At 40.7% G+C, this 26,907-nt stretch overlaps 2 protein-coding genes across 13 annotated transcripts in view; both read left to right on the top strand.

Moving 5' to 3' along the window:
- Positions 1 to 19,615, top strand: part of cse1l (CSE1 chromosome segregation 1-like (yeast)) — a 45,623-nt gene extending 26,008 nt beyond the window's left edge. For both annotated transcript variants that reach the window (XM_078555254.1, XM_078555255.1), the window contains exons 19-25: positions 1,850 to 2,058; positions 12,041 to 12,138; positions 12,230 to 12,315; positions 12,598 to 12,679; positions 16,020 to 16,166; positions 17,720 to 17,951; positions 19,207 to 19,615. In XM_078555254.1, coding sequence (XP_078411380.1) covers positions 1,850 to 2,058; positions 12,041 to 12,138; positions 12,230 to 12,315; positions 12,598 to 12,679; positions 16,020 to 16,166; positions 17,720 to 17,951; positions 19,207 to 19,296 — 944 coding nt within the window. In that variant the 3' untranslated portion in view covers positions 19,297 to 19,615. The remainder of the gene's footprint in view (positions 1 to 1,849; positions 2,059 to 12,040; positions 12,139 to 12,229; positions 12,316 to 12,597; positions 12,680 to 16,019; positions 16,167 to 17,719; positions 17,952 to 19,206) is intronic.
- Positions 19,616 to 26,197: 6,582 nt separating this feature from the next.
- The window catches only part of stau1 (staufen double-stranded RNA binding protein 1), a 46,898-nt gene continuing 46,188 nt past the window's right edge, over positions 26,198 to 26,907 (top strand). For 7 of the 11 annotated variants that reach the window (XM_078555250.1, XM_078555246.1, XM_078555244.1 and 4 more), the window contains exon 1: positions 26,221 to 26,408. The gene's annotated coding sequence lies outside the window, so the exon portion shown is untranslated. Of the gene's footprint in view, positions 26,409 to 26,907 lie in introns of all 11 variants that reach the window. The other 4 variants (XM_078555251.1, XM_078555248.1, XM_078555247.1 and 1 more) reach the window with 2 other exon arrangements.

Below are 26,907 nucleotides of genomic sequence, written 5' to 3'. Positions count from 1 at the left end.
GCTCAAGAGCAAACCCTGGGACCTTCCTGATCTGTATTGTTACGAAAACTATACTTACCTCGTTGAAAGTGGCGGTCAGGAACTCCAACTCCTGACAAACCTTGGAGCTTTTATGCATGCGCAGAGCAGGCTGCGCATGCGCAGTTTTGCAACTTGTACTTTTCTTGGGCCAAGGGCCCAGTGTGCCGGCGCACAGAGGTAAAATGGTGCATAAACCCGGGCCAGGTGGGAGGACCATGGAAAACCAATGTCCCAGACAGGGAGAAGCTCCAAAGGGGAGAAGAGACAGGAAGAAGTCCCAAAGGGAGACTCCCAGACAGGGACAGAAACAGGTCCCAGTTAAGTTAAGAAAAAAAGAGAGGAGCAGAGAAACAGGCTCCAAACAGGAAACTGGCTGCAGAGAGCAGACTTCAAGTGAAGAGGGCTCAGGAGAAGCCCTCAAGATCCAAGAGGGCAGCAGAAGGTTGGTGACTCTGGGCTGTTGGCGCAAAGGGCACCCCTTTGGAGCAGTAGCATTCTGCTTGACGCAGCCGAAGATCTAAAGTTATGCTTAAGTTGGTGGCTGGGTGCATGCTCGGGAATGCAGGGGAACAGAATCTCGGGAGAAGGGATTGAAACCCTGTGAGGTGGGCTGTTGTTGATGCGGTCCGATTTTGAATGACTTTTGGAGGGAATTCCAGGCTAGATCTTCGAATGTAAAGACTGGAATCCTTCGTGTGAAAGAGACAGAGTTTCAGTGAGTTTGATTGACTCAGTGATTACTGACCTCTCTGTGGGTTGTTGAGAAATTCATGGACTCTGTCTTGGTCGCACCTGCCATTTATTGTGTAGTGTGGTGTGTTTGACCACAGGTTGCTTGTTAATTCACAATGTACCTCATATTTACCCTGAATATTAGGGTATAAGATAGATATTGTAAATTGTTTTATCTTTCTGACCTTTTATGTCGTAAAGTTTATTTTTGTTTGTTCAAAACCTGTGAAATCTTGAAGCTTTATTCACTAGGCAAGTGTCTTGAATCTCAAACTTTGTCTACTTTAAACAAAATGTTTTTGGTCCATGACCAAATCTTAGCAAAAACTTGGGGGTCTGGTTAAGGATCATAACAGTATGCCTTAGTCGCTCATTGCAGAAGTTCACTGAACCATCACAATTCTAGATCTGCAAATTGAGCTAGTAGAGAGATGATGAGAGACCCTTTATGATTGCTATTGGTGATGTACCCTCCCAATAGGTGGAATGGGTACAGTAACTTTTGTTTTACGAGCTGCAGCCCCAATAAGATGTTCCGCTGCAGCTCACTGGTCTATTAAACAAACGGAGTCGGCTGGGGGCGCCGGTGGAAAGCAAGGTGGGTGTTAGGAATAGTGGAATTGGTGAAACAGGCTGCTGCGATCGGAACATTTTGTGGCCTGGTATGCCCATCTTGCAACGCTTGGGCCCACAAGGGCTGACCTCCAGCAGTCCCATTAAGAACTATCTGTAAGGCCCCTCAACACATGGAGAAAGTCAGATTGGCATGCACGTGCATACTTCATCCATTTCTCCTTAAAGGTTTCATCTGGAATCCTAAAACACGTGCAGAATCCTTATTTAATAGTTAAAAAGTATTTTCCATGTGTTGGGTGACAATCCTGGGCCACTCATTTAAAAGCCTGTCTGAAAGTTGATTCAGGCAGACAAATGGTTGCACAGGGTCCCCATCAAATTTTCTGTTTTTCAGATGAGAAAGATGTAGCTGGTAGTTTAAGGTCTCCTCTGATGCCTTCAGCAAACTTGAAATTTCGGATCATTGCACATCTCAACATGGATTTTTTTTTTCTTTGTTCTCTCTGTTTCTACTTTTTAGAATTCCTTCCTTATGTGTTTCAAGTGATGTCGCTGCTCCTGGAAATATACAGTGCTGATATCTCTCCATGCTACATGGCTCTCTTCCCGCATTTGTTGCAGCCACTACTCTGGGAACGTGTAGGGAACATCCCGCCTCTTGTCAGACTACTGCAGGCTTTCTTGGAGAAAGGAGCAAATTCCATTTCTACTACTGCAGCTGATAAAATTGTACGTATAATTATTTTAACTCTTTAAAACATTTTTCAAAATTAGCATTTCTTGACCAAATTTTACCTGATTTAGAACAATTTTAATACAAAGTAGAATCAGAAAGGCTACATTCAAATGTGCAGTAATGTCAATAGTTTTGAGAATCCCTAACAATTAGTTGTAGCCAGTGAGAGAGTTGTAGGGTAACTCTCAACTCCAGCAAAGGTTTAAAATTACAGTGGAAATGAAAATCAGAAGAGGGGTGTGATGCAATATAATGCCATTATTTTACTCTCCTGCTAAAATTAGAAGTTACTCAGATACTGTTAAGCTTTGCTAATCATTTGCAAGAAGTCAGGGTCTGAATGCTACCGTTACCTGAAGATGTTCTATTATGAGTTGACTTTGCTTTTTAACTTTTATCTCCTTTACAAGGACAGCAAATGCTACTACACCTCTGGATGAAAATGGTTTTATTGTTGGACACGTACTTTTTCTTTTCAATTTGATGTTTAGCATTTGGTGTAGCCTATTGCAAACTTGCAGAATGTCCATTCCAACCTTTTTGCCCTGTGCAGAATGTCCATTCCGCCCTTTTTGCCTTGTGCCTTCATTACGCAATGGTGCCATGACCAGTATATCTTGTTTGCATGTTGTTTATATAAATTGTTGAGACATTTACGGGATAATTTATAAATGCAAGTGTGGTCATAGTGTCGGAGATTAATCACACCGAGGCATCATTAATACTTAGAAACCCCATTTATTACTTGTGCACAAGGGAGAACAATACAACGAGAGCTATTATGCCGTCTCCAAGCAGAATACACAAAGACTTGCTTAAAAGCATTTTACAACCAATCAGTAAATTTTGTACATCTCAATCCACTTATTTGCATAAATTCACTGACCAATCCATGTTCCAGTAAATTTCCATTCCTACACCACAAGTGCAGTTGTTTATAATTTGACTATCACAACTTTGATTACATTCGGCCCAAGAGAGAGAGACATGGAATGTCTCAAGGCCCATCCTGCTATAGTGGTCAGACAAGATGCTATTGTTCTTCAAGGTTGCAGTGTTTTTCTCTTAGGCCTAAGCATTTAATTCAATTTCTCCATTAACCCTTTTAGTACTAAGTGGGTTCCCTTTTTGTCTAGGCCACCACACTTCCCCCCTTTTGTCCTATAAGGACAATCCACTACCCTTATCCAAGTTCTATGTATCCTAGCCGCCGGGCTTCATCCTCAGTGGAATCCTGATTCCTGAGGAAAGGGAGAGAATAGATAATTGGCTTGCCACCAGCAAGGTAGGCACAGGAACCCACCCGAATGCTACCCTTGGTATAATTTCTCCTGACGCATAGCCAGGCCTCCCCCTTAACAACCACAAAGGTGGGCTCCCGTATCCAAATGGGCGTTTGCTGAAAAAGGGCCCCTGTATTACCTAGGGACCATGCAGAATCTGAGGGGAAAGCCAGAAAATGCATCTCAGAGGGGGAAGAGTTAACAGGAAAATTAGTACAAATCCAACATTTAGTCCGATTAACTTGCAAGACTACGGCCTGCATTCGTTGAACCACAGAATTGGTAGGCCATGCCCCCGCATGGACCACGCAGGACAGGATCCAAATCAGATTCAGCATTCTGATGGCTCAGTTAAAGTTCTTGCACAAGCACTTCCGTCCGAGGTCAGCGTCCGCTTGACGTGCGATGCGTTGATCCACAAGGGTCATCCTTCAACCTTCACGGCCGTATGGGTAGTGAGCAGGACTCGGAAAGGCCCCTCCCATCGAGGTTCCTGAAGGTCTTTACCAGGACTAGGTCCCTGGGCTGGTATTGGTGGCAATCTTCAATGGTGGGCTTTTTCTGAGCTTCTACTACCTGTATATGCAAGCTCTTGAGAGAATTAGTGAGTGCTATACAGTATGTAATCATTCCCTCATCCATAGCATGGATGTCCATTTCCCTAGCAGACAAAGGTGGGGCCACTGGGAGGCGCATAGGATGTCCCATTACAACTTCATGAGGGGAAAGGGAGGTGGTACGGTTAGGGTGAGAGTGCATAGTCATGAGCGCCAAGGGTAGAGCTTCAGGCCATTTCAAACCGGTTTCTTCACGTAATTTAGCTAGTTTTTCAGAATACCATTTTGTCTTTCCACCGCCCCAGTAGACTGGGAGTGGTATGGGCAGGAAAGGTGATGGTTGCATTGTAAGGCCTTCAACAATTCCTTTATCATTTTAGCGGTAAAATGAGGCCCATTATCACTCGATAAAATCTCTGGTATCCCAAACCTGGGTATGTATTCACACAACAACAATTTTGCAACAATAACAGCATCATTTCGTCGGGTGGGATACGCCTCCACCCATCGTGAGAACAAACATACTATAACTAAAACATAATTATATCCCATACATTTAGGCATTTGTATAAAGTCCATTTGTAGGTGTACAAAGGCTGGGGTCCCGTACCAGCAGTCACTGTGGGCGTCTTGCCTGGATTATGTCATTGACATAGGTATGATAGGTATTACTAATACAATGTCTATTAGCATATTACTATTCACTATACATTCAACATTCATTCTATATACACGTGTTAAACCTCTGAGCTGGCAACCGGTCAAGTCATGATGCTTGTGTCGTGGGAGATTCAATAAATTCTCATTAGTTACCCATAAAGGGACTACCTCTTCATTAATCTGTCTTAAATTTTCTCGGGCTTGTTCCAGTGCCCAAGATCCATAGGTGCTGCATACATCATTTCCGCTCGCTTCGTCTGAAATAGTTTTCCCTATTTCAATTAATTTATTGATAGTCCCGCATGACTTTCGAGCATGGTAGCCAGGCTTTGGATTAACCAATGATGTCCCTATATTGAATATCGTAGTGGCGTCATTTATCAGGCTGTGCTTAACGCGGTTCCCTCCCAAGCCTGATCGCATCTCGCCATTGAACTGAACTGCTTCAGTCATCAATTGGCACGTCAGAGCCATATAGAGTGCTTGGGTATGGGTTGAACACCACTAGGGCAGGACGACACCGGATATGTTCAAGGCTATGGGTACCAGCTCATGGTGTACATTATCATACAAAACTTCTGATTAACCAGTACCAAACCATTCGTCGGTCCTGGATGCATAGTCGGACAAGATGGGTCAGTCGGTGTGGTTTGGGGCTTCAATTATCTCTACTTGGACTGTGAAAGTAGAGGTGGGAGGTGGCTAGGTAGTGGTGAACCTCCCATGCCCGATCCGAAGCAAACCCTTACTACAATTTGAAAGCACTTGTTCTTCTACTGTTACATTTATCATTCCCCGTTGCGTGTTGCATTTGGCACTGTCCGTGCTGTACCAAAGTTCCTCCTGCGGTGCAGGATGAGCAGCGATGATTCCCGACCTTGTTGCCAGTAATGATACGCCCACGACCAGGATTGTAGATCTGTGGAGACATTAACATCGGCTCTCGTTCTCATATCTACAACTGCGCATGTATCACCTGTCATAATTACCTCGTATGGTCCATGCCTGTTCGCTCCAAGCTCACCTTGACCATCACCTTATTCCTCACTTTGGGTGGGGGGGGGGGGGGGGGGGGGTCCGTTGTTGCTCTTTGGATTTGCCCGTTTCCATATCCTTAATCATCTGTCAGTCTCTAACTTCCTCTCTCAACTCATGTAATTGCCTACTTAATTCCCTTACATTGTCCTGTATTTTTCCTTTCGGTGACCCTGCACCTCCTACTATAATGCCTTCAGGTAATTGCATGGCCCTTCCTGTTATCATTTCAAATGGGGTGAACCCGGCGGTCCTGCTTGGGGTAGTCCACGATGCATTAGAATTTTGGGCTTTTCCCTGTCTCTTGATTGATTTTTTTTTTTAAAGTTCAGTTCATCCTTTCCACCGTCCCTGGACTCGGGGTGGTAAGAAATATGGAATTTGTGTTTAATCTCCATAAGATTACACACTTCTTTAATGACTCTCCCTGTGAAATGAGTTCCCTGTTCTGAATCCATCTGGGTAGGCACCCCCACTCCTTTCAGTTTATTCTCTCCTGCTGCTGTCTCGTGTCAGACCTCAATTCCTTAAACAACTCTACAATGCACCTTCTTATCCTATCTTTCAATGGCTCAGTATCTTCACTTCCAGTGATGGTTCTCTCTGGGAACTGCAACTCTGCCTGTCATCAAGGTGTTAATCCTGTGGTTTTACTTTTTGTAGCTCACAGGCACATTAATATAATCAGTAATACACCTATTTAGCCTTTTTCCAGCTTTCCCTTTACCTGTATCCATCTTGTGGTAAATTGTTGTTAAGTATTATTTCTCTTTACATTTCAATTCCCGAACTACAGATTCCACATAGTTTTACCTCTTAACTTTTTTTCTGACCATGATCATCCTAAGTTTCTCTTGAATTCAGTTTCTCTATTGTCTTGATTGGTTAAAATGTTTCCTTACTCTTTAGGCCATATTAACTATTCCATTTCAACAGGGATTTCTGTCTCTAGATCTTTGCTTATCTCCCCCTGTGCAGTTCCAATGCCTCAGTTGATGGCCAGATTATCAAATTCATTTCCCTTAAAACAGTTTGTACATTATGTCCTCTTTCCCTAACTCATTCTCCTACTTGCCTCATACCATTTTACACATGCAACAGCTACCATCTTATCTTGTTCAGGTTGCCTGGAGAGACTTTAAAATAAATAAAATATTCTCACAATAAATTTAAAAACAGAAATCAGGTATTGACATGTTTTGCTTCCTTAACTTCTTCTCAAAAGTAACCCACTAAATTGTGTCTGACCCTTTTTTAGAATTATCCCAGATTCATTAACTCGGCCAAAAATTGGATTTCTGCCAAACTTTGTCAAGGTCTTGAGCTTAGCTTCATATTTGGGGAACAGACTTACAAATACAAAAGCTTGCAGCATTTGAATTAGTGCCAATTGTTGTCAAACCTTTTAAAATGAAAATTCCCTTTTGAGAACTTTATGAAGAACCAAACCTAAAATTTTTAAACTTTGTAAGAACTGTAATTTACACTATCAAAATTAAAACAACCTCTTTTTCATGTGTAACGATTTGTATCCAAGTTATAATGTCCGTATGTTTATCGACACATTCTTTATCTTAGATAGCATCCTAGTGATTCAAAAGTAACCTGTTAAATTTCACTGCACTTTACATCTCAAGATTGTCCCAAATTCAAATTCCAGTGCTTTTGGAAAGCAGATTTCCTCTAATATTTAATTCATCTCTTCATAAGAAACCCCTTTCTATCATTGGAACCATCTAGAACTTGTGTTTATGTCTTTTGGTTTTCCTAGAATCTTTCTGAATTTCAAGTAATTTTTTTTTTCCTCAGAATTTTAGAATACGAGCTCGTATGTATTAATCCCAATCAGTTTGGAAGTTGATGATGAGGGTTATTCCCTACTAGTCTGCAAGGGGGTGGTACAAGGGTTGGTTCATCTCAAACAAAGGCAAGCCCTGTGTTATCTTTACACTACCTTCAAATTATGATTTTTGCCAGAAATCTCAACTCAAACCTTATATTCAAAACTTTGGAATATTTGAAAAAACTTTTCCTTTAATCTAATGTGGGGTTTTTGACTCGAAAGTGCTTAACTACACACACAAAAGACAATTCAGGGAAGAAATCACATTAAAGCTCACATAAAAATGCTTCATTGCACACAAACAAACACATAGATAAAGGTATGTATCGAAACTCCTATAATATTGAACTTAACTCTAAACGAAGCTTCGAGTAGCAGTGGGGGAACAAAGGGATCTTGAAGGCTCCACCTATAGGGACCTTCAAACTGACGAAAGCTCATATTTTCTCTGTTGCTGCTTGTCAGTTGCTCACTAACCCCCTAGGGTTCCCTCTCTCTCTCTCTCTCTCCCTCTCTCTCTCTCTCTCTCTTCAGCACAAACAGCTCTTTTAACTTAGATCAATTCATTTTTTTTTTAAGTTACAGAAAATTCAGTCGCAGACTATCTACCTCCCTTAAACATATTATAAGCGCTCAATTCTGTCCCGATTAAAAGTTCCAGCTGGTGGGAAGCTCTCTCCTTTAGCTTGAGTCCATTTAACCCAATCAGAAACACATTGGACAATTTCAGGACCGTAATGGACATACATATAAGCATTTGGGGTTCCCTTCAAAGGGGGAACCTGGGGTTTCTTTGATGCCATATTTCCCATTTTTACTTAATAATATACACAAAAAAAACACAAATTACTTACTTTTCACCTCCGGGGACTTAAACCCCTGGGTATACTACTACTGTTTTTCTACCTCCAGGGACTCAAACCTCTGGGAATACTACTACTACTTTTCACTAAATTACTGGCCAAATTAATCTCCCAAATATTTAAATAGATGACTTACCCTGAGAGTCAGCCACAGGCAGGCGAAGGCAGATCACAGGTCAACGAACCCCAGAAGCCCAAATGGGGCTGCCGCGGACTGAGGAGTCCTTGAACCGCGAGGTCCTAACGCTGGCGTTCCGTGACTCAACCCCAAGGGTTAGTCATCTCGGTGGAACCTCCAGAAACTGTCAGAGATTAATCACACCGAGGCATCATTAATACATAGAAACCCCATTTGTTACTTGTGCACAAGGGAGAACAATACAACGAGAGCTATTATGCCGTCTCCAAGCAGAATACACAAAGACTTGCTTAAAAGCATTTTACAACCAATCAGTAAATTTTGTACATCTCAATCTGCTTATTTGCATAAGTTTACTGACCAATCCATGTTCCAGTAAATTTCCATTCCTACACCACAAGTGCAGTTGTTTATAATTTGACTATCACAACTTTGATTACATTCGGCCCAAGAGAGAGACACATGGAATGTCTCAGGGCCTATCCTGCTATAGTGGTCAGACAAGATGCTATTGTTCTTCAAGGTTGCAGTGTTTTTCTCTTAGACCTAAGCATTTAATTCAATTTCTCCATTAACCCTTTTAGTACTAAGTGGGTTCCCTATTTGTCTAGGCCACCACAATAGTTTTTTCAAGAACTCCAGGTTTGCCGATACTTTCTTGCCACAATGAAATCAAGGCGGCAGGATTTTAATTCCATTTTTTCTGAAAAATGGCTTGTGATCAAGATTACATTTATTATTTTTCCATTTGGACATGACTTAAGTTTCTGCAATTTTGTTAGAAACTTTGAAGAAAGTATAAACATAACTTAAGACTCTGGCTATATATATTCTGTTCACCCTTTTGTTTTTGTTCAAGATTGAGAAACTTCAGGTATCCAAGTTGACTTCAAGATGGAAATTTGACATCAAAGCCACAACGTGCTGTTTTCCATGAAAAAAACATGCGAATGCTGGAAATCTGAAATAAAAACAGAAAATGCTGGAAAAACCTAGCAGGTCTGGCAGCATCAGTGAAGCGAGAAACAGAGTTAACGTTTCGAGTCTGTATGACTCTTTTTGAGCTCTGAAGAGTCATACGGACTCGAAACATTAACTGTGTTTCTCTCTCCACAGATACTGCAAGACCTGCTGAGTTTTTCCGGCATTTTCTGTTTTTATTGCTGCTTTCAATGCTTGTTTTGCTTTCAGCTTACCTTCCCTTCTCACTCCTGCCTGCCCTCCCTGCCCTGCACCTGCGCACACATGCAGATTTTTGTTTTCTTTCTACTCCCTTTGGGATGTGCAGTATTTTTCTTTATCAGGTTCATTTTAGTTTACAATCATTTTGCAGGATTAAACATGTACTGATGATTTGTGGAAAGATCATAAGGAATATGGGCAAAATTTGGACGTTTGGCCCTTCAAATCTGCTCACCGTTCAGTAAGATCATGATTACCTTCTACCTCAGCTCCACTACCCTACATTGTTCTCATATCCCTTGATTTCCTTACTATCCAAACTTCCATTATTCTCTATCTTGAATATACTCAAGAACTGAGCATTAATAGCTCTCTGGGGTAGCCAATCCCAAAATTTCACAAATCCTTTGAGTGAAGAAACTTTTCCTCATTCCTCGGTCTAAGACTGTCGCCCCAAGTTCTAGATTCCCCAGCTGGTGAAACATCCCCTGAGCATTTGCCCAGTTAAGCACCTTAGGAATTTTATATGTTTCAATTACTTCACCCCTCGTTCTGCTAACTCTAGGGAACATAGGTTTAGTCTTCTCAATCTCTCCTTATAGGACAATCTCCTCATCCTGGGTATCAGTTGGGTGAACCTTAGTTGCCCTCCTTCTAAAGCAAGTCCTTTATGTAGGACCAAAGCTGTACACAGTACTCTAGGTGTGGTCTCACCAAGACCCTATATAATTGCATTAAGACTTGTTCATTCTTGTAATGCAATCCCATCGTAATTGTTAGCATACCATTTGTTTTCCTCATTGCTTGCTGTACCTGTGTCAATTTCACATTACGTGTGCAAGGGGACCCAAATCCACTGACATTTCTCAGTCTCTCACCATTTAAAAGATATTCTGCTTTTCTATTTTCCTACCAAGGTAGATAACTTCACATTTCTCCATATTATATTCCATTTGCCAGGTTCTTGCCCTGTCACTTAACCTGTCTATAACCCTTTGCAGCCTTTTTGCATCCTCCTAACAGTTTGCTTTCCCACTCAAGTTTGCACTATCTGCAAATTTGGATATATTACACTCTGTGCCCTCATCCAGATCATTGATATAGATTGTAAACATCTGAGGTCCAAGCATTGATCCTTGCAGCACCCAACTAGTTGCAGCCTGCTAACCTGAAAATGATATTTGCCTAATCATGGAATGCACAAGCGGGGTTTAATTGTTCAATTATTAATCTAAATGGGATATTTGTTTATACATCAGTTTGTTTCTTCAGCAGCAAATTTTGTGCTCAAAATTTATTTTGATCTATGTGGATATAAGAGATGCAAGGAGAACGGCATGTGGCTTGCATAAGAAGACTTAGGTTAATTTAGCACATGCAGCTCTGTTCTCATCTCATCCTCTTATTTTTTAACTTGCACCTTGCCGGTTTTACCAGGTTCAGATTTCCTGTATAACTGATAATGATCTTTGCTTTAAAGAAAAGTAAAGCACCGGATTGTAATAAAGAATATAATAGAAATATTTGACAATAATTGGATATTGCTATTGCAATGTATATAATAACTATCCATTTTAATTAAAGCATTTTTATTTTACATTGCCATTTTATAAATTGCTCCACGCCTGAGCTTTGACACCTCAAGGAAAAGGTGGTGTTCTGAAGATTTTGCATAATGATAGAATAGGCTTAGGTGAACAGGATGTCAGTTATGTCTGGAAGTGTGGTAGGAAATTGGGTATTGATTAATTGTTGAGCTAAGCTCATCTTGGTTGGGTATGAAAGAAATGATCATAATTTGCAGAGTGAGATTTTGGGCTAAATAAGAAATCTGTTCCTTTGATGTAGGATTCTCAGTTGGACCGCTTCATAACATTCAGCAGCTTTAACTATTTCAAACTGGTCTCTTGGGATAGCAGAGTTGCATTTCAACAAGCAAGTTAAAAGTTATGGACAGCAATGTTAGGGGCATTTATTGTCAATAAAATAGAGCAACCCTAAAGAATGACTGATTTAGTAAAGCTCACCGATATCCAGACCATGCTGCAGGATTCATATACATGCATCAAATGCAAGCTCCTTTTAACATTTGAAATAAAATCACAAAACGTATGGGGCAATTGACCTTTTTAAAAGATATGAAGAAATACAAGTATTTAATAAATTTGTGACCGCACCTGAGAAAGATGAAAAGACAAGAGTGTCTTTGGTGCAAAACAAGCTGACAGTCAGAGGAAGGGATAGCTGCTGACAAGCACAATGCAGAGCTGATGCTAATTGTGGCACCTAGACAGACACATATTCTTAACCAGTATTGGTGCCTGGTGGTAAGCAGAAAGTTGAACAGGTACTTCGAAGAAAAATATAGGTGTAGATTTTTCCTGACTTGCTTTCTTTTTCTTTCCAATCATAGCCAGGATTGCTTGGAGTCTTCCAAAAGCTAATTGCATCTAAAGCAAATGACCATCAAGGCTTCTACCTGCTTAACAGTATAATTGAACACATGCCTCCGTAAGTATAGAGCTACTTTCTACAGTTTTTTGGGTGTTAACAGCTAAATAAACTATGTTCATGGATTGTTTTTGTATTTTCCATCTGTTAGTGATGCCATGCACCAATATCGGAAACAGATCTTCATTTTGCTTTTCCAGAGACTTCAGAATTCAAAGACAACAAAGTTTGTTAAAAGTAAGTTTTTTTCTTTCTAAAGAAGTCCTTCATTAAAATTTTACAAAATGGTTTGATTTTTTTTCCTCCCTATAGCGAAGTGACAAATCTCTTTTTATTACCTCCAACTCAGTGCTTTCATGCATGAGACTAGCAAATTCTGAAATGGGAACCTGAAAGATTGAACCTGTAACTCACCACTGACACTGTTTATTGGTGCTCCAGGGCTATGCACTTATATTTGGAGGGGGATCTTCTCAATTTATTGATTTGTCTGGATTTTTTTTTTGTTTTGCATTTTAGGTTTCTTGGTGTTCGTTAACCTTTACGCTGTGAAATATGGAGCAATAGCATTGCAAGAAATATTCGACAGTATACAACCAAAGTAGGTATAATGCTGCCTAAATGTGAGAAGCAAAATGAACTTTAAATCTTTTTTTTACAGCTTTTGTTCTGATGTGCAGAACAGCTGCTATGTGCTGCTTATTGGTACATGTCTAAACTCTATTTCACCCTCTCCCTGGCTTTGTCTTTCTTTGCTTCACAACTGCCACGTTACAAAGCACTCTTTTTCACATGTAAATTGGACATGGTATGTAACCTTTAACTTTCTACTTATTGTCGGCAAGAAATGGCACCAACAGCTCTTCTTAGTCAGAAGAAACTCACCTGAATCAGTGTCCAGTAGGAAACAAATGGAAAATAAAAAGAAATTCAGTCCATCAGCTTTTAATGCCAGAGACCACCTCTGGTTGGTTCACACTTCATACTTTATTCAATTTATTTAATCTCTAGAGAATTTTTACCAAGATTATTGCTGACCACCTCCAAGAATTATATTCCAACTGCTTTTGGGTCAGTATCCTGCATATTATTGCCAATTTTAATCAAAGAATGTTAAAGCATAGAAGCAGACCATTTAGCCCATCAAATCTGTGCGTGTGTTTTGCTCCTGCTTGCTCCCAATGTTTTTCAGTTGTCTGGCAGAACTTCATTTTTACTGAATTTTGCAAATTCATTTTTTCCCTAGTTTCTGTATCTAGAAGTTTTCAGTTGCTTTTTAAAGGAATTAATTGAACACAGAAAAGACACCCAGAAAAGTCATATCAACTCTACATACATAATCTCAGCACCTATTTTAACTCCCTGCTTAGCAGCAGACATCAAACTGTGCAGAGATTTGTATCTGCCCTCATGCATAAATTAATTTCAGCTCACCACTTAAGACTTTTTACTTTTGTACTTGTCTTTGAAAGACTGACACACATGAACAGGAAAACAAAGATATCCTTTGTCCAATACAACGCCCAATCAATTCTGTAAATTGTTGTCCATAACACAAAACAGGGAGTTAATTGTGGTTTATGGGCTTCATTAGTATAACAACGCTGTCCTATCACCTTCCATTTTTAGACACTCATCTGTATAAATTGAATTTTACAAATCTATAGATTTGGAAGGGATTGCATTTAGCACCGATGCTTTGGTGGTGGATAAATCCTCAATCAACATACCTATATCTGTTTGCAACAACTTATTTAAATGTATGTAAAGGAATGTGGATTTGCCTGTCCCCCACTTCCCCATCTGGGTATGCATGCATAAACCTCTGCTCTCTTCACATGCATAACCATTCTTGCTAAAACATTTGCAGGTGTAGGATAAAGGCAGCAGACAAGATGTCTATCAATATTGAGTTCAAGCTGGCTCTCATAATTCATTTTAAATTATTTTTCATGTAAATTCCTGACTCTTCAGATTGAAGTTTGGCATGCCACAGATGTCAACATTTTTTGACATCCACGTATTTTAAATTGGTGGCATCAATTCTGCATGCTTTCTGGAAGAAATTTATTATCTGGGAAAATGAGCAAGAGAAATTAAACCAGGTTATCCCCTTTATAGTTATCAGAGGTGAATCCTGTTTTTTAAGATGATGTAAATGGAACCAGGATTGCTTTTAGAAGGCAGTATGAATGCAAGCGACTCTTTTCTCATTCAAATTACACTTTCAGCAGTTTCTCCTCTGACTGAATAAAACCATCCATATAGCTCAGAAACAAATAAGATGTTTAAAACTAGTGAATAGCTAAATAATTATAAACTCTAGAACTATTACCATAACTTTTCATTCAGAAGTGCCAATAATTCATCTCGGCCTACTACTGAGGTACCGGCCATCACAGGTGCCAGTCTTCAGCTATTTTAATTCACACCACATGATATTTAGAAATGCCTGAGCACAGAGGATACAACACAGTCTATGGGTTCCTCAAACATGACAACATTCCGGCTATTGTGCTGAAGATTTGTGCTCCAGAACAAGCTGTATCTCTAGCCAAGCTATTCCAGTACGGCTACAACACTGGCATCCAAAATAGTAGAAAACTGTCTGGGTGTTTCCTGTCCACAATAAGCAAGACTAATCCAATCTAACCAATGACCACCCCTCAGAGCAGCGTCATGGGAGGGGTTGTTGATAGTCAGTCCTATCAAGTGGCACTTGCAATATCAGCTCACTGATGCACAGGTTGGGTATCACCAGGACCATTTGGCTGTAGATTTCATTATCGCCTTGACTCAAACATGGATAGAAGAGCTGAATTCCAGAGATGAGGTGAGAGTGACTGCCATTGACATTGAGGCAGCGTTTGATTCAGTGTGGCATCAGGGAGCCCTACTGGAAATGAAATCAGGGAAAACCCTTGACTGGCTAGAGTCATACCTACCTCAGAGGAAGATGTTTATGCTCACTGGAGTTCCACAGGGCGGTGTCTTTTGTAAAATCATCCTTAGCTGCTGCATCATTGGCCTTCCCTTCATCATAAAGTCAGAATTAGGAATGTTTGCAGAGTATTCAGCTCCGTTTGCAATTCTGCAGCTAATGAAGCAGTCCATGCCTGCATGCAGCAGGACCTGGGCAGCATTCAGTCTTGAATAGAAAAGTGGCAAGTTATATAAGCACCACACAAATGCCAGGCCATGACTGTCTCCAACAAGAGTCTGGCCACCTCCCCTTGTGATTAAGTGGCATTATCATTGTAAAATTCCCCACCATCAACATCTTGGGGTTCATCATTGACCGGAAACTGAACTGGACCAACCAGCCACACACTGGCTACAAGAACAAAGCTGGGTATTCTGCAGCGAATGACACTTCCAATTCTCCAAAACTATTCCACCATAGACAAGGCACAAGTCAAGAATGTGATGGAATGCTTCTGGAATGAGTACAGCTCTGACAACACTGAACAAGTTGGACACCATTCAGGGCAAAGCAGCCAGTTTGACAACATCTAGCACCTCCCAAACCTACAACCCCTACCACTTAAATGGATGGCAAAAGCGCATGCGAATACCATCACTTCAAAGTCACAGATCAACCTGACTTGGAAGTCTATTGCTATTCCTTCATTGCTCAGTCAAAATCCTAGGATTCCCTACCTCGGAGTACCTTCAGTATGCAGGCGACAGCAGTTCAAAAATACTGGCTCACTACCATCACCTCGGAGGCAGAAGGGATGGGCAATAAACACTGGCCTTGCCAGCAACATCCACATCAACTGAATGAATTTTTTTAAAAATTGAATTTAGCCAAGTATACTGTTTACATACAACTTTTGAGAATTAATATCTTGCTAAGTAAATACATTTGTTTCTTCTGAGTTAACTTTCATCATCTTGTCGCGTTTTTTCTAAAATAACATGCAATTGTTTTGTTGCAGAATGTTCGGCATGGTTTTGGAAAAGATTTTTGTTCCGGAAGTGCAGAAAGTGTCTGGACAGATTGAGAAAAAGATTTGTGCAGTCGGAATTACAAAGATCCTAACAGAATGCCCTTCTATGATGGACACTGACTATACCAAGCTGTGGTAAATTGGTGTTTTTTTTTTTGCAAAGAGTCTCTGTTCTGTTTGGAATCTGTTAACTTGACAGCCAGCCTCTGAAATGTACCAGATTTTAAATTAATATTAAAACTGAAATTACTTTGTGGTGGAGTGGGGTTGCCGGGGGGGAGGAAAGTAGACCCAGGCTCCTGCACAGTTGGGATGGTCTTAGGGCTCCAATTTCAGGAAGGTCACATACATATGGAAAGATTTTCGTTTATTCTTTCATGGGATGTGAGTATCGCTGGCAAAGCCAGCATTTGTTGCTTATCCCTAATTCCCTTTGAGAAGGTGATGGTGAGCTGCCGCCTTGAACAGCTGCAGTCATCTATTGTTGGTACACCCACAGTGCTATTAGGAAGGGAGTTTCAGGATTTTGACAGTGACAGTGAAGAATCAGCAATATAGTTCCAAGCCAGGTTGTTGCGTGACTTGAAGGGGAACTTGCAGATGGTGATGTTCTCATGTGTCTGCTGCCTTTGGCCTTCTCGGGGTGGTAGATGTTCTGGGTTTGGAAGGTGCTGTTGAAGGAGCCTTGGTGAGTTGCTGCGTCTTGTATTTGGTACACACTGCTGCCAGAGCGCCTTGGTCATGGAGGGAGTGAATGTTTAAGGTGGTAGATGGGGTGCCGATCAAGCATGCTGCTTTGTCCTGGATAGTGATGAGCTTCTTGGATTTTGTTGGAGCTGCACACATCCAGGCAAGTGGAAAGCATTCCATCACGCTCCTGATTTGTAAAGTAAGTGGCCTGTGCACTTGTTATCTGGGAATTGATTGTGGGAAAGAGAAATAATTCAAGCAGTTCTTAATTAGTTTACTAACAAAAAGTCCCATCAGTTAAATTGAAATGCTATCACCTTTTTTGTTGCAGGCTGGCCCTCACAAGCCGCTGTAAAGGTTTGTGTTTTATTGCAAGGGGGGAGGCCTAACCTGGGCCTTATCAAGCAGCTCCCCCAGCTGGGGCAGTGCGGCCTGTTCATGCTCCCCATCTCCAGTGCGGGCCTCTGTCGCCCGCAGCCAGAGTTTCTCTCTGGTGAAAAGTTCTGCCTGCAGCCGGCGGCCTCTTCTCTCACACACCAAAGTGTAACTGGAAATATTCAGAGCTAAAAAATCTTTATCTGGGTGCAGATTTCCAGTTGTAGAATTAGTATTATCCATTTTATGTTGCATTAATGCATCTCTTTGGACTAATACTGTAAACTCTAGACTGTAGACTAATCTCAGATTGCTGAGATATTGGTGGACTTAAGTATTGGAGGAAACAATGTGCTGTTGGCTGATGAAATAAGGACTTGTGGCTGTGATTTCCCCAAACTTGGAGGGGGGAGGGTGCAGGTGTGGTGAGGGACAGGGTGGCGTGGATGCAGGATGGAACAATATACTGTTATCCTATTTCCTTTCCCCTTTCATATGCTCTTAAAATTCCCTTTTTCACCTACTTAAATTATGTCGTTAATGGTTTTACCCATAATAGTATTAATTATTCATAATGACAAAATTAAATGTGTTGATTCTCCTTATCCATTCTCTTTAAACAGGACTCCTTTACTCCAGGCTCTTATTGGGTTATTTGAATTGCCTGAAGATGACAGCATTCCTGATGATGAACATTTCATTGATATTGAAGATGCACCAGGCTATCAGACAGCTTTCTCCCAGCTGGCATTTGCAGGAAAGAAAGAACATGATCCCATTGGTGCAACAGTGAGCAATCCAAGGGTTCATCTGGCCCAGTCCCTTCACAAGCTCTCCACAGCATGTCCAGGCAGGGTAGGTATTAAAATTGTGCATTGAGGAAAAATTGGATAAATCCAATTCGGACAGGATTAATCTTTTCCAAACCATGAAAGCATATGAGAGATGCTTTTGTTGTCATTCTGTGGAAGCAAAACCAGGGACATGGTTCCATAGATATTGGATGCCTCATGGACCTCATTGTTTTGTTTTCACCATGGGGAACATTGCAATCAACCCTAATCTCAGATGATTAGCACACAATTGATAAGGTCACTTGAACACCTCCGTTACTAACCTGGTTGGAAGTGGCCAACTTCATCAAAGACCCGGAAGTGAACCTCACTGGATAAGCTCATTTATCAGGCAATGTAGTATTTATATAAGAAAGCTATACTTGTAAAACAGTTGTCCTCTGTGTTCAAAGTATTGCCTAATGAATTTAAACTTTTAGCAGGGCGATAGACCCTATTTTTCAGTGGGAATACAGTTGTATCATGTTGGGGAAGAGCTATGAAGCAATTGTACATTTCAATTCTGGGATCCTACTAATTCCATTACTGTAGGCAAGACTACTAGGTTTGATTCCCACAGCTGACAACTGACTTGAGTTCACTGGCCTCATCCCATGCCAACGACGTATAGACAGTCAGTCTCAAATACAGCTTGTTGTAGCTTGCCATAGACTGACACATTTTCTCGGAGTCACCAAATGTGCAAATTCTCGTTTAACTGAATTGACTTCTAGAAATTAAACTTAATGTTGTTATGCGCAAGAGACCATTAGTTCTCGTTTTGATCATTGAACTCAAAGGAGCAATGTTTAGACTTTAAGGAAGTGAAGGCCAAAGTTGGAGGAGTACAAGAAATTTGAGAATTATGTCTAGGGACAAATAGTCACTCTGTCCTAGGCTAAGTAAGTTTACCAGGAAGGTCCCAATTTGAATTCCCTGTCTCTGCTGGGTTAGCTATTTCTTAACTAGGATATTGATCAGGTGCTGTAATTACGATTTCATGTTATAAAAGTCATTCATTAAGCTCAATTTAAGGAATGATTTCATACTTCATTACTATGTTGTGCAGAAAATATTGTTTTGATTGAAACATCCAGAAGTTAATGGCATTGGTTCCTGGGAAGAGAAATATATTTTTAGACTTAGTTAAAGATGAGATTGGGCCCTAAAAACAATAAATCTCACAAACTTATCATGTGCATCAACTAGAACTGCTTTTGCATTTGTTGATTTAATGTACTTAATATAATTAATGATGTAATACTTTTCTCCCATAGGTGCCATCGATGATCAGCACAAGTTTGAATGCAGAGGCTTTACGGTATCTGCAAAGTTATCTTCAGGCTGCAAGCGTGCAGCTGGTGTGAACCTGTTCTAATTGACTAAGGACACTCTTCAAAGGCTTTTTGCCATGTGTGCTTGCACAGTGAACATCATTTGATTGCGTATGCAGTAGGAATAAACCTGGGGGAGTAGTACCGGCCAGCGATGATTATGATGACTTCTGCCCAAATACATTTCGGCCCTGTGTAGGCTTAACGCTTGTGATCTCTTTCTATCCATCTTTCTGTCTTTTATTTATGTTTTCTTAATCTGACTGCAAAAACCTAAAACAATAAAGCACCTACAGATGCATTGCCGTGTACAGTTACTCTGGTGTAAAATAAAAATGGAAAATATTAAAAACTTGTCATTTGCTTCCATCATTTTACCCATTTCAGATTTATTGCACAACAGATTTCCCAGTTGTGAGGAGCAAGTTGATAACAGATGCCTAAACAACGCAGGGTGCGACAGAATGGCTGGGTGCAGTCTTGTGTCCACAATGCCTCATATGATGACTTCCTGTTACAGGCCCTTGCTTTGGTGCTGGAGGTTGGAACCTTCCCTAAACAGGTAAGGTTAGAAAGCATTCTTCCATCCCTTTGTAACCTGACCAACATCATGACCTTACAAAAGTACACTCTAACATTCTGAGATGTGTTATCTTGAAGTATTCAATCATGGTTAAGGATCTTCAGATAAACGTTTCAGGATAGAGGATTATGAGGACCAATTGTGTAGGGTGCAAATGTCCTTACTGGAAAAGAGAAGGTTGAGAAGTTATAGTATTGATATAAATTATGTAGACTATGATAAGGCATTTCACCGTGTCCAGAATAGTAGAACCAAAGAACACCGCTCAAAAGAGGTAAATTCAAAACTAATCTGTAGAAATAATATTTCATTCAGTGTATGGTCAATTTATGAAACAGGCTCCCTTATTGTTGATTTAATCAAAGGCTAATTAAATTTCTTTCCAGAAGTAACACTTTGGGATACAGTGAGTAATTTAAGACATGTTAAGTGTTGTATGCTTAGAGGAACCAGGTGAGTTGGGATCCACAGTTACCAAAGCTGTTCAACTAGTGATGTTTTTCACATTGTATTTGGGTCTATTGTAGAGCAATTGATAGAGATTAATTCCTATAATTAGTCAAGCGCTCCCAATTTTGCATTATGCAACCACCAGGCTGGTAGAAAGTCAACTTTTATGCACCTCTTTTTGTTTTGCAATTCCTATGTTATGATGAAGCTTCTTCAAGAAGTTTCATAAATAGGGAGTCATGTTGATCAGAATTGAAATAGTTCTCTTTTGTTTAATGGCCATATTAAAATAGGATAGAAATCATGTGATAAGACACAATTGACCCAGTTAGAGTGCTATTTGTAACCTTGCGCGTCTCCATTGTACCTATTGACTTCTTCTGTGTTACACCCTTGGTTATTCTAATCATCAATATTATTTCTGCCAATATGTTCCAAAATATTTGTTTTCCAGCTTCTGGTATACTCACTGGAAAAAGATACAGTTTAGTAGCAAATGAGTGAAAGAAACTTTATTACTTTCATTGAGTCATTTTAATCATTGACTTTGTTGTTTGGACTTTGGCATTTGTCCATTTCTCTACTCATCCTTAGTCTTTGGCTTATAAAATCTGTGTTCTAACTCTGCATACTTAGCTCTAAGAGTGGTACTTTCCATGGACCAACAGAAAAGATCTCAACTCAAGCAAGTGGAGGCCCAGGACTTGGCTTCATCTTGGCCTATTAAACAGATTATCCAAATCATTACTCACCAGGCAGATAGATTCAAAGGACTATACATTTCAACCAGATCATCACTCTCCTCTGACTTTTCCATTTCAAAGTAAGCTATATTCATGTGCAGAACACATTATTTTGGTGTAACAACAAGTTTAGTTATCCTTTTTATGACTTGACAGTACCATCAGGCTCCATGTGTCAACCATTTCTACCTCATTCAATGGATGGTTAAATTCCATGATTTCCAGGTTAATGAAAGTTTGGCATATCAAAACTGCCCAATCTTAAAATGTTAGCCCAACTTACTAATTTAACACTCTGCAGAAATTCATATACCTTTCAAACTTATTTTTCTTCCTTTTATTAATTTCGCACATCTGTAGATTCAAATATTATTTAGAACAAGGTCAGTAACAGAGATACTCAATATGTAAACTCACATACTTGGGCAGTTAAGAAATGGAAACAATTTCCTTGTCTGGAACTGACATAAAACATGCATTTGTTTTGAAGGATTAGAAATGGGATTGTATGCACGATGCTATTAAGTGAATCCATTTTAAATCTACCATATTGACCTATCAAAAACTTAATGGGATGTGAAGGGGAAGACATTTTATTTGAAGCAGGATGTTGTTCTGCTTCTGTTAGAAGATTTTCATCAAACGAGTACTCGCTGCTGCATGGACCAATCTTAGCTCAGTATGTTTTTGAGAGAATTTAAGTTCTATAAAATTTTAATAATGTATTTATTTTTTCATGGGATATGGGTGTCACCGGCAAGGCCAACATTTTTTAATTGGTACAAATTGCCCTTGAGAATGGTGGGAACAACCTTCTTGAAACATTGCAGCCTGTGTAATGCAAGTACACCCACAGTGATGTTAGGGAGTTCCAGGATTTTAACCTAGTGACAATGAAGGAATGATATATTTCCAAAACAGGATGATGTGTGGCTTGGAGAGGAACTCACAGGTGGTGTTAATCCTGTGTCCTTAATGATAAGAAGTCGTGAGTTTGCAAATCTACTAACACATTTAATCTTTTTGCCTTGCTCAGTTCGATGTACCAATAGGGAGATTGATGACGTGTATACGGTTCCTTAGCGCTTGATGAGCAGCTAACAGACTGATATTCTTTTGATTGTGAGTTGTAGAAGCAGATGACAGGTATAGGACAGGCACAATGTTCTCCGATTAGTTTTCATAGGTTGGGCGGCCTGGCATAGTGGATTTAAGTAGAAGTTGGAGCTGGAAATAGCTGTCAGTTTCTACTTGGTTAACACTATTTAACTGACTTTCAAATCCAGCCAGCAGTTTACCAGATATCACATGTGCCATAGACATACATAAAACATTTTTTTTTGTCCTCCAGTCATTATTCACTTGAGTCTGGACATTGAATCTGACTTAAGGCTACTAGAAGCAAATGTAATACTGTCCATGCTGAGCATTCATAATGACACCCTTTTAGCAGGAATGACAGAAGCAACGAGCATTAGGTGGTACCTTTATCGCTTCCCTAACTCAGAAGCACTGGAGTCAATTGTTGCACCCATACTGTTACTCTGGCAGATAACATCTAGCTCAATATTGACAGGAGAATCAAATTTGGGAACTTCCTTGTCTACATGGATCAGAGGCTTTCATTCAAAGCTATTGGGAAGCTACATCCTAATATATAGGAGGGCAAACACCTACTAAATGATCTAGAAATTTACTGCAATCTAGTGTTATTTGGTCAGCTGGGTGTCTAACATGCAGAAGCCCTCACCATGTTGGAGCCTAAATCTCAGGTGGAGCATCTGCTCGCCTGATTTTAAGTGCAGGCTGTCATTTAATGGGGACATAACCAAATAACTTTGGTGAAGGTGCATAGAGTCAAGGCTTAGTTGTGCAAGGATACTGCTGGATTTTGACAGCACAGAAAATTAGTTAGCTTCCTGCTGCTTGTTTAGACAGTATGACAACACTCATTAGATATTTTTCTAAAGGATTATCCGAGGTGTGTTAAATGCCAGTTCCGAATAACTCATCTTTCCCAGTTTAAGACAGATGAGGAATTTTTTCTGAGGGTAGTGAATCTGTGGAATTCTTTACCGCAGAGGGCTGTAGAGGCTGGGTCGTTAAGTATATTCAAGACTGAGGTGGACAGATTTTTAATCAGTAAGGGAATCGACGGTTATGGGGAAATGGCAGGAAAGTGGAGTTGAGGATTATCAGATCAGTCATGATCTCATTGAATGGCGGAGCAGACCTGATGGGCCGAATGGCCTACTTCTGCTCTGACATCTTATAGTCCAGGCTGACTGATTAATTATTAATAGTGCAGACCTATATAGCTCATGAATGGTACTGCACAGTCTGCCATAGATCGTTGACTTGGTTTTCAACTTCCATTTTTGGTGTGTCACCTTGGTGCCCTTGCCTATCTTTCCAAGGGAAGATTGTCAGTAGTTTGTCATTGGACAACTGAAAATAGACTTGAGGCCTTGCTACCAGACAGTATATACCAGATCTCCTGGTATATAGTGAGCACAACATAAGAACGAGGAGCAGGAGTAGGCAATTCAGCCCCTTGAGCCTGCCCTGCCATTCAATACAATCATGGCTGATCTTATTTCAGCCTCAACTGCAATTTCCCGCCCTTTCCCCATAACCTTTCAACCCGTTACTAATTTAAAATTTGTCTATCTCCTCCTTAAATTTATTCAGCATCCACTGCACTCTGAGGTAGTGAATTCCACAGATTCACGACACTGAGAGAAAAGTAATTCCTCCTCATCTCTGGTTTAAATCTACCACCTCTTAGCCTAAAACTATGGCCTCTTGTTCTAGGATGCCCCACAAGGGGAAACATCCGCTCCATGTTTACTTTGTCTATCCCCGTTAGCATCTTATATACCTCAATTAGATCTTCTTTCCTTCTTCTAAACTCTAGTGAGTAAAGGCCTAAACTGCTTAATCTCTCCTAATAAGACAAGCCCCGCATCTCTGGAATCAATCTAGTAAACATCTTTGAACCGCCTCCAATGCAATTACATCCTTCCTCAGTAAGGGGACCAAAACTGTGCACAGTACTCCAGGTGCAGTCTCACCAATGCCTTGTAGAGTTGCAACAACACTTCCCTACTTTTATACTCTATTCCTTTAGCAATAAATGCCAAAATTCCATTTCCCTTCCTTATTACCTACTGTACCTGCATATTAGCTTTCAGCAATTCATGCATGAGGACACCCAGATCCCTCTGCACTGAAGCATTCTAAAGTTTCTCTCCATTTAAATAACACATCATGAAATGCCTGAATGCATTGCCATCATCTTCCTAACAACTGCACCAACATACCCTATACTGAACGGTGATTTAACCATTTGTAGTGCAGAACCTTAGAGACAATTGATTGCCTTTCTTCAATTTAGGTACCAAGTCCTGCATGTATAAAAATGTGTTCATATTTGACCTTCAGGTAATGCCTTCAACAGCTATCACCCCAAGTCTGAATGTTCACATTGGCTCTATAAGGGATATCAGCCTTCAATATGGTGGAAGGACCTACACAGGGTAACTTTGTGTCCGAGCCACCTTGATGTTCTCAATGTTTGAGTGGAATGAGACATATCAGTGTTAACCAACACCAGTTATTTCATTGAGGTTGCCATTTGAAGGGTTTTAGTGAAGAGGTACATGTACTGTGATACTGAATTCTCTCCAAGGTACTCAGTGTCAAGAGCCATCCTTGCAACTATTTCACCTTTTGCTTGCTCCTAGATCTCATGCATGAACTGTAGAAAACCCTTACATTGTATGCTTTTCCTTAATAGTTTATCAAAGTAAATCATTGTGTGTCTTACACAATACAAGGCTAACAACATGCTTTGGGGTTTTGCTGTCACGGAAGAAAGACTAAGCTGTTCTTCACATTTGCTCAGTGCTTTCCCAAAAAATTGTGTCCAACTTAAAGCTCGCATTCATTGGGATTCCAGGTGTCGAAAAGACAGAAGGCCACTCTATTTTCCAGCAACATAGGGTATGCATTCTATTTGCAATGATCCTATTTTACTTGGGAGGGAGACACAAACAGGTTGACAGTGAATTTCCTTCCTGTTGAACAATTCATTGGTATTTGAAGCAGTCGGCAACATGTAGACACGCCTTCCTTCAAATTCAGTAGGTATGCCACTTTGTGATAATTATCTAGTAACTAGATCAGAAAAGGTCATTTTGTTATTGTCCAACCTTATGTCGATGGAATTATATATGATATTTAAACCAAACAAGACCCTGAATGACAATTCATGTGAGTTATCATTAGCAGCAGTAATTGAGGTTAAAGCTCTTGAATCATACTGGGATTTATAGCAGGTATTGCATCAATTTTGCCAAATGCAATTTATCTTCAAATTTCCCTGAAAAGTTCAAAACTGCTGTAAAACGAACACAAATGCAGCGTGGTAAATAGGACAAATATAGCAGCCTTCTGTTATGGTACCTCACACTGAGTCTCTGCAGCTCCTCTCCCATTATGATGCAGATGTGTATGCCTAGTGAGAAGGCTGTTTTTTAATATTCAAAGTGGTTGAGTGGGGTCTGAACAATTTTGGCTATATGTGACTGACAACTTATCCATCAAGATCACATGCCACTGTTTTAAGTAGTAGTATCTTCGCCAGCACATTTCTGTCAGACAAGATCACCAAAAACAAACTACCTCGTAGACCGTTCTTTTCTTGCATGTACAATCTTGCTGCACAGAGGTTGGTTAACTTGTTTGCCTCCATGACAACAGTGAAAAGCACTTTTGGATACCCGCAGGATTTGATAAGCTGCTATATAAAATTAAAATTTTGTCTGGTTTATGTTGACTTGAGTAAATGAAATGCCATATGGAATGAGTCATGTGTGCCTGGCCCCAGGAGTATTCTTTTCCAAAAATATATTTCATAAAGGCGCGTTACATGACCGTCCAAAGTTGACATCACTTAAGGTGTAAAGCCTAATCAGTTTCTTCCAATGCTGTGTGTTACTCATTGCGTTTACGCCGTTAATATTTACAATAATGATTGCACGTCAAGCATACAGCTGAAAGGGAACACGGTCTAAGTGGCTCAGCCTGAGGAGTGCACATGCGCCCTAACCCCTGGTTTAAAGGGCAACGGCGGGCGGGGGGGCGGGGTTTTTGTGGGAACGCGGCGACGTCAGTTCCGATGGCGCGCGGCGCTCTGGGAAGGTGAAGCGGTTAAGGTCGGTTCCGCCGCCGGTTCGTCTGATTCTCTTTAGTGTTTGCCGTGTGTCGGCAGCGGGAAGCGGCTCCTCTTTCCTGCTTCGGGGGCGAATGGATTGATTCGTTTCTTCAGAAATTCGGCTTCAAGTTCGCTTTTTTGAAGAAAGGAGGTAAGTTTGGTGTGTGAGAGATGAGGCCGCCGGCTGCGGGCAGCGGCCCCAGCGCTCGCTCCGTCCCAGAACTTTTCACCGGAGAGAAACTCTGGCTGCGGGCGACAAGAGGCCCGCACTGGGGACGGGGAGCATGAGCAGGCCGCACTGCCCCAGCTGGGGGAGCTGCTTGAGAAGGCCCGGGTTAGGCCCCCCCACCCTGCCATAAAACACAAACCTTTACAGCGGCTTGTGAGGGCCAGCCTGTCCATGCGGCTTTACAAAACCACCTATGTAACCTGCTCAGCCTAAACCCTGGGCTCCAATGCACTGGCCGCTGCCCCCTCACACGCACAGATTTTCAAACTTTTCAAATCCTCTGCAAGTGTTGACACCCCTCAAGACCTTAAGGAAAATGTCACTTTTCCATTAAGGAAAATAGTACAGTTGCTGTGCAACTGAAAATGTCCTAATACCTGCCGCTCGTTCGGGAGGCTGAGACATTAATAATTCCGGTATA

This window comes from Cetorhinus maximus, chromosome 13 (genome assembly GCF_964194155.1).
Source record: "Cetorhinus maximus chromosome 13, sCetMax3.hap1.1, whole genome shotgun sequence".
NCBI classification, from domain to species: domain Eukaryota; kingdom Metazoa; phylum Chordata; class Chondrichthyes; order Lamniformes; family Cetorhinidae; genus Cetorhinus; species Cetorhinus maximus.
This window is presented reverse-complemented; position numbering and strand designations above follow the sequence as displayed.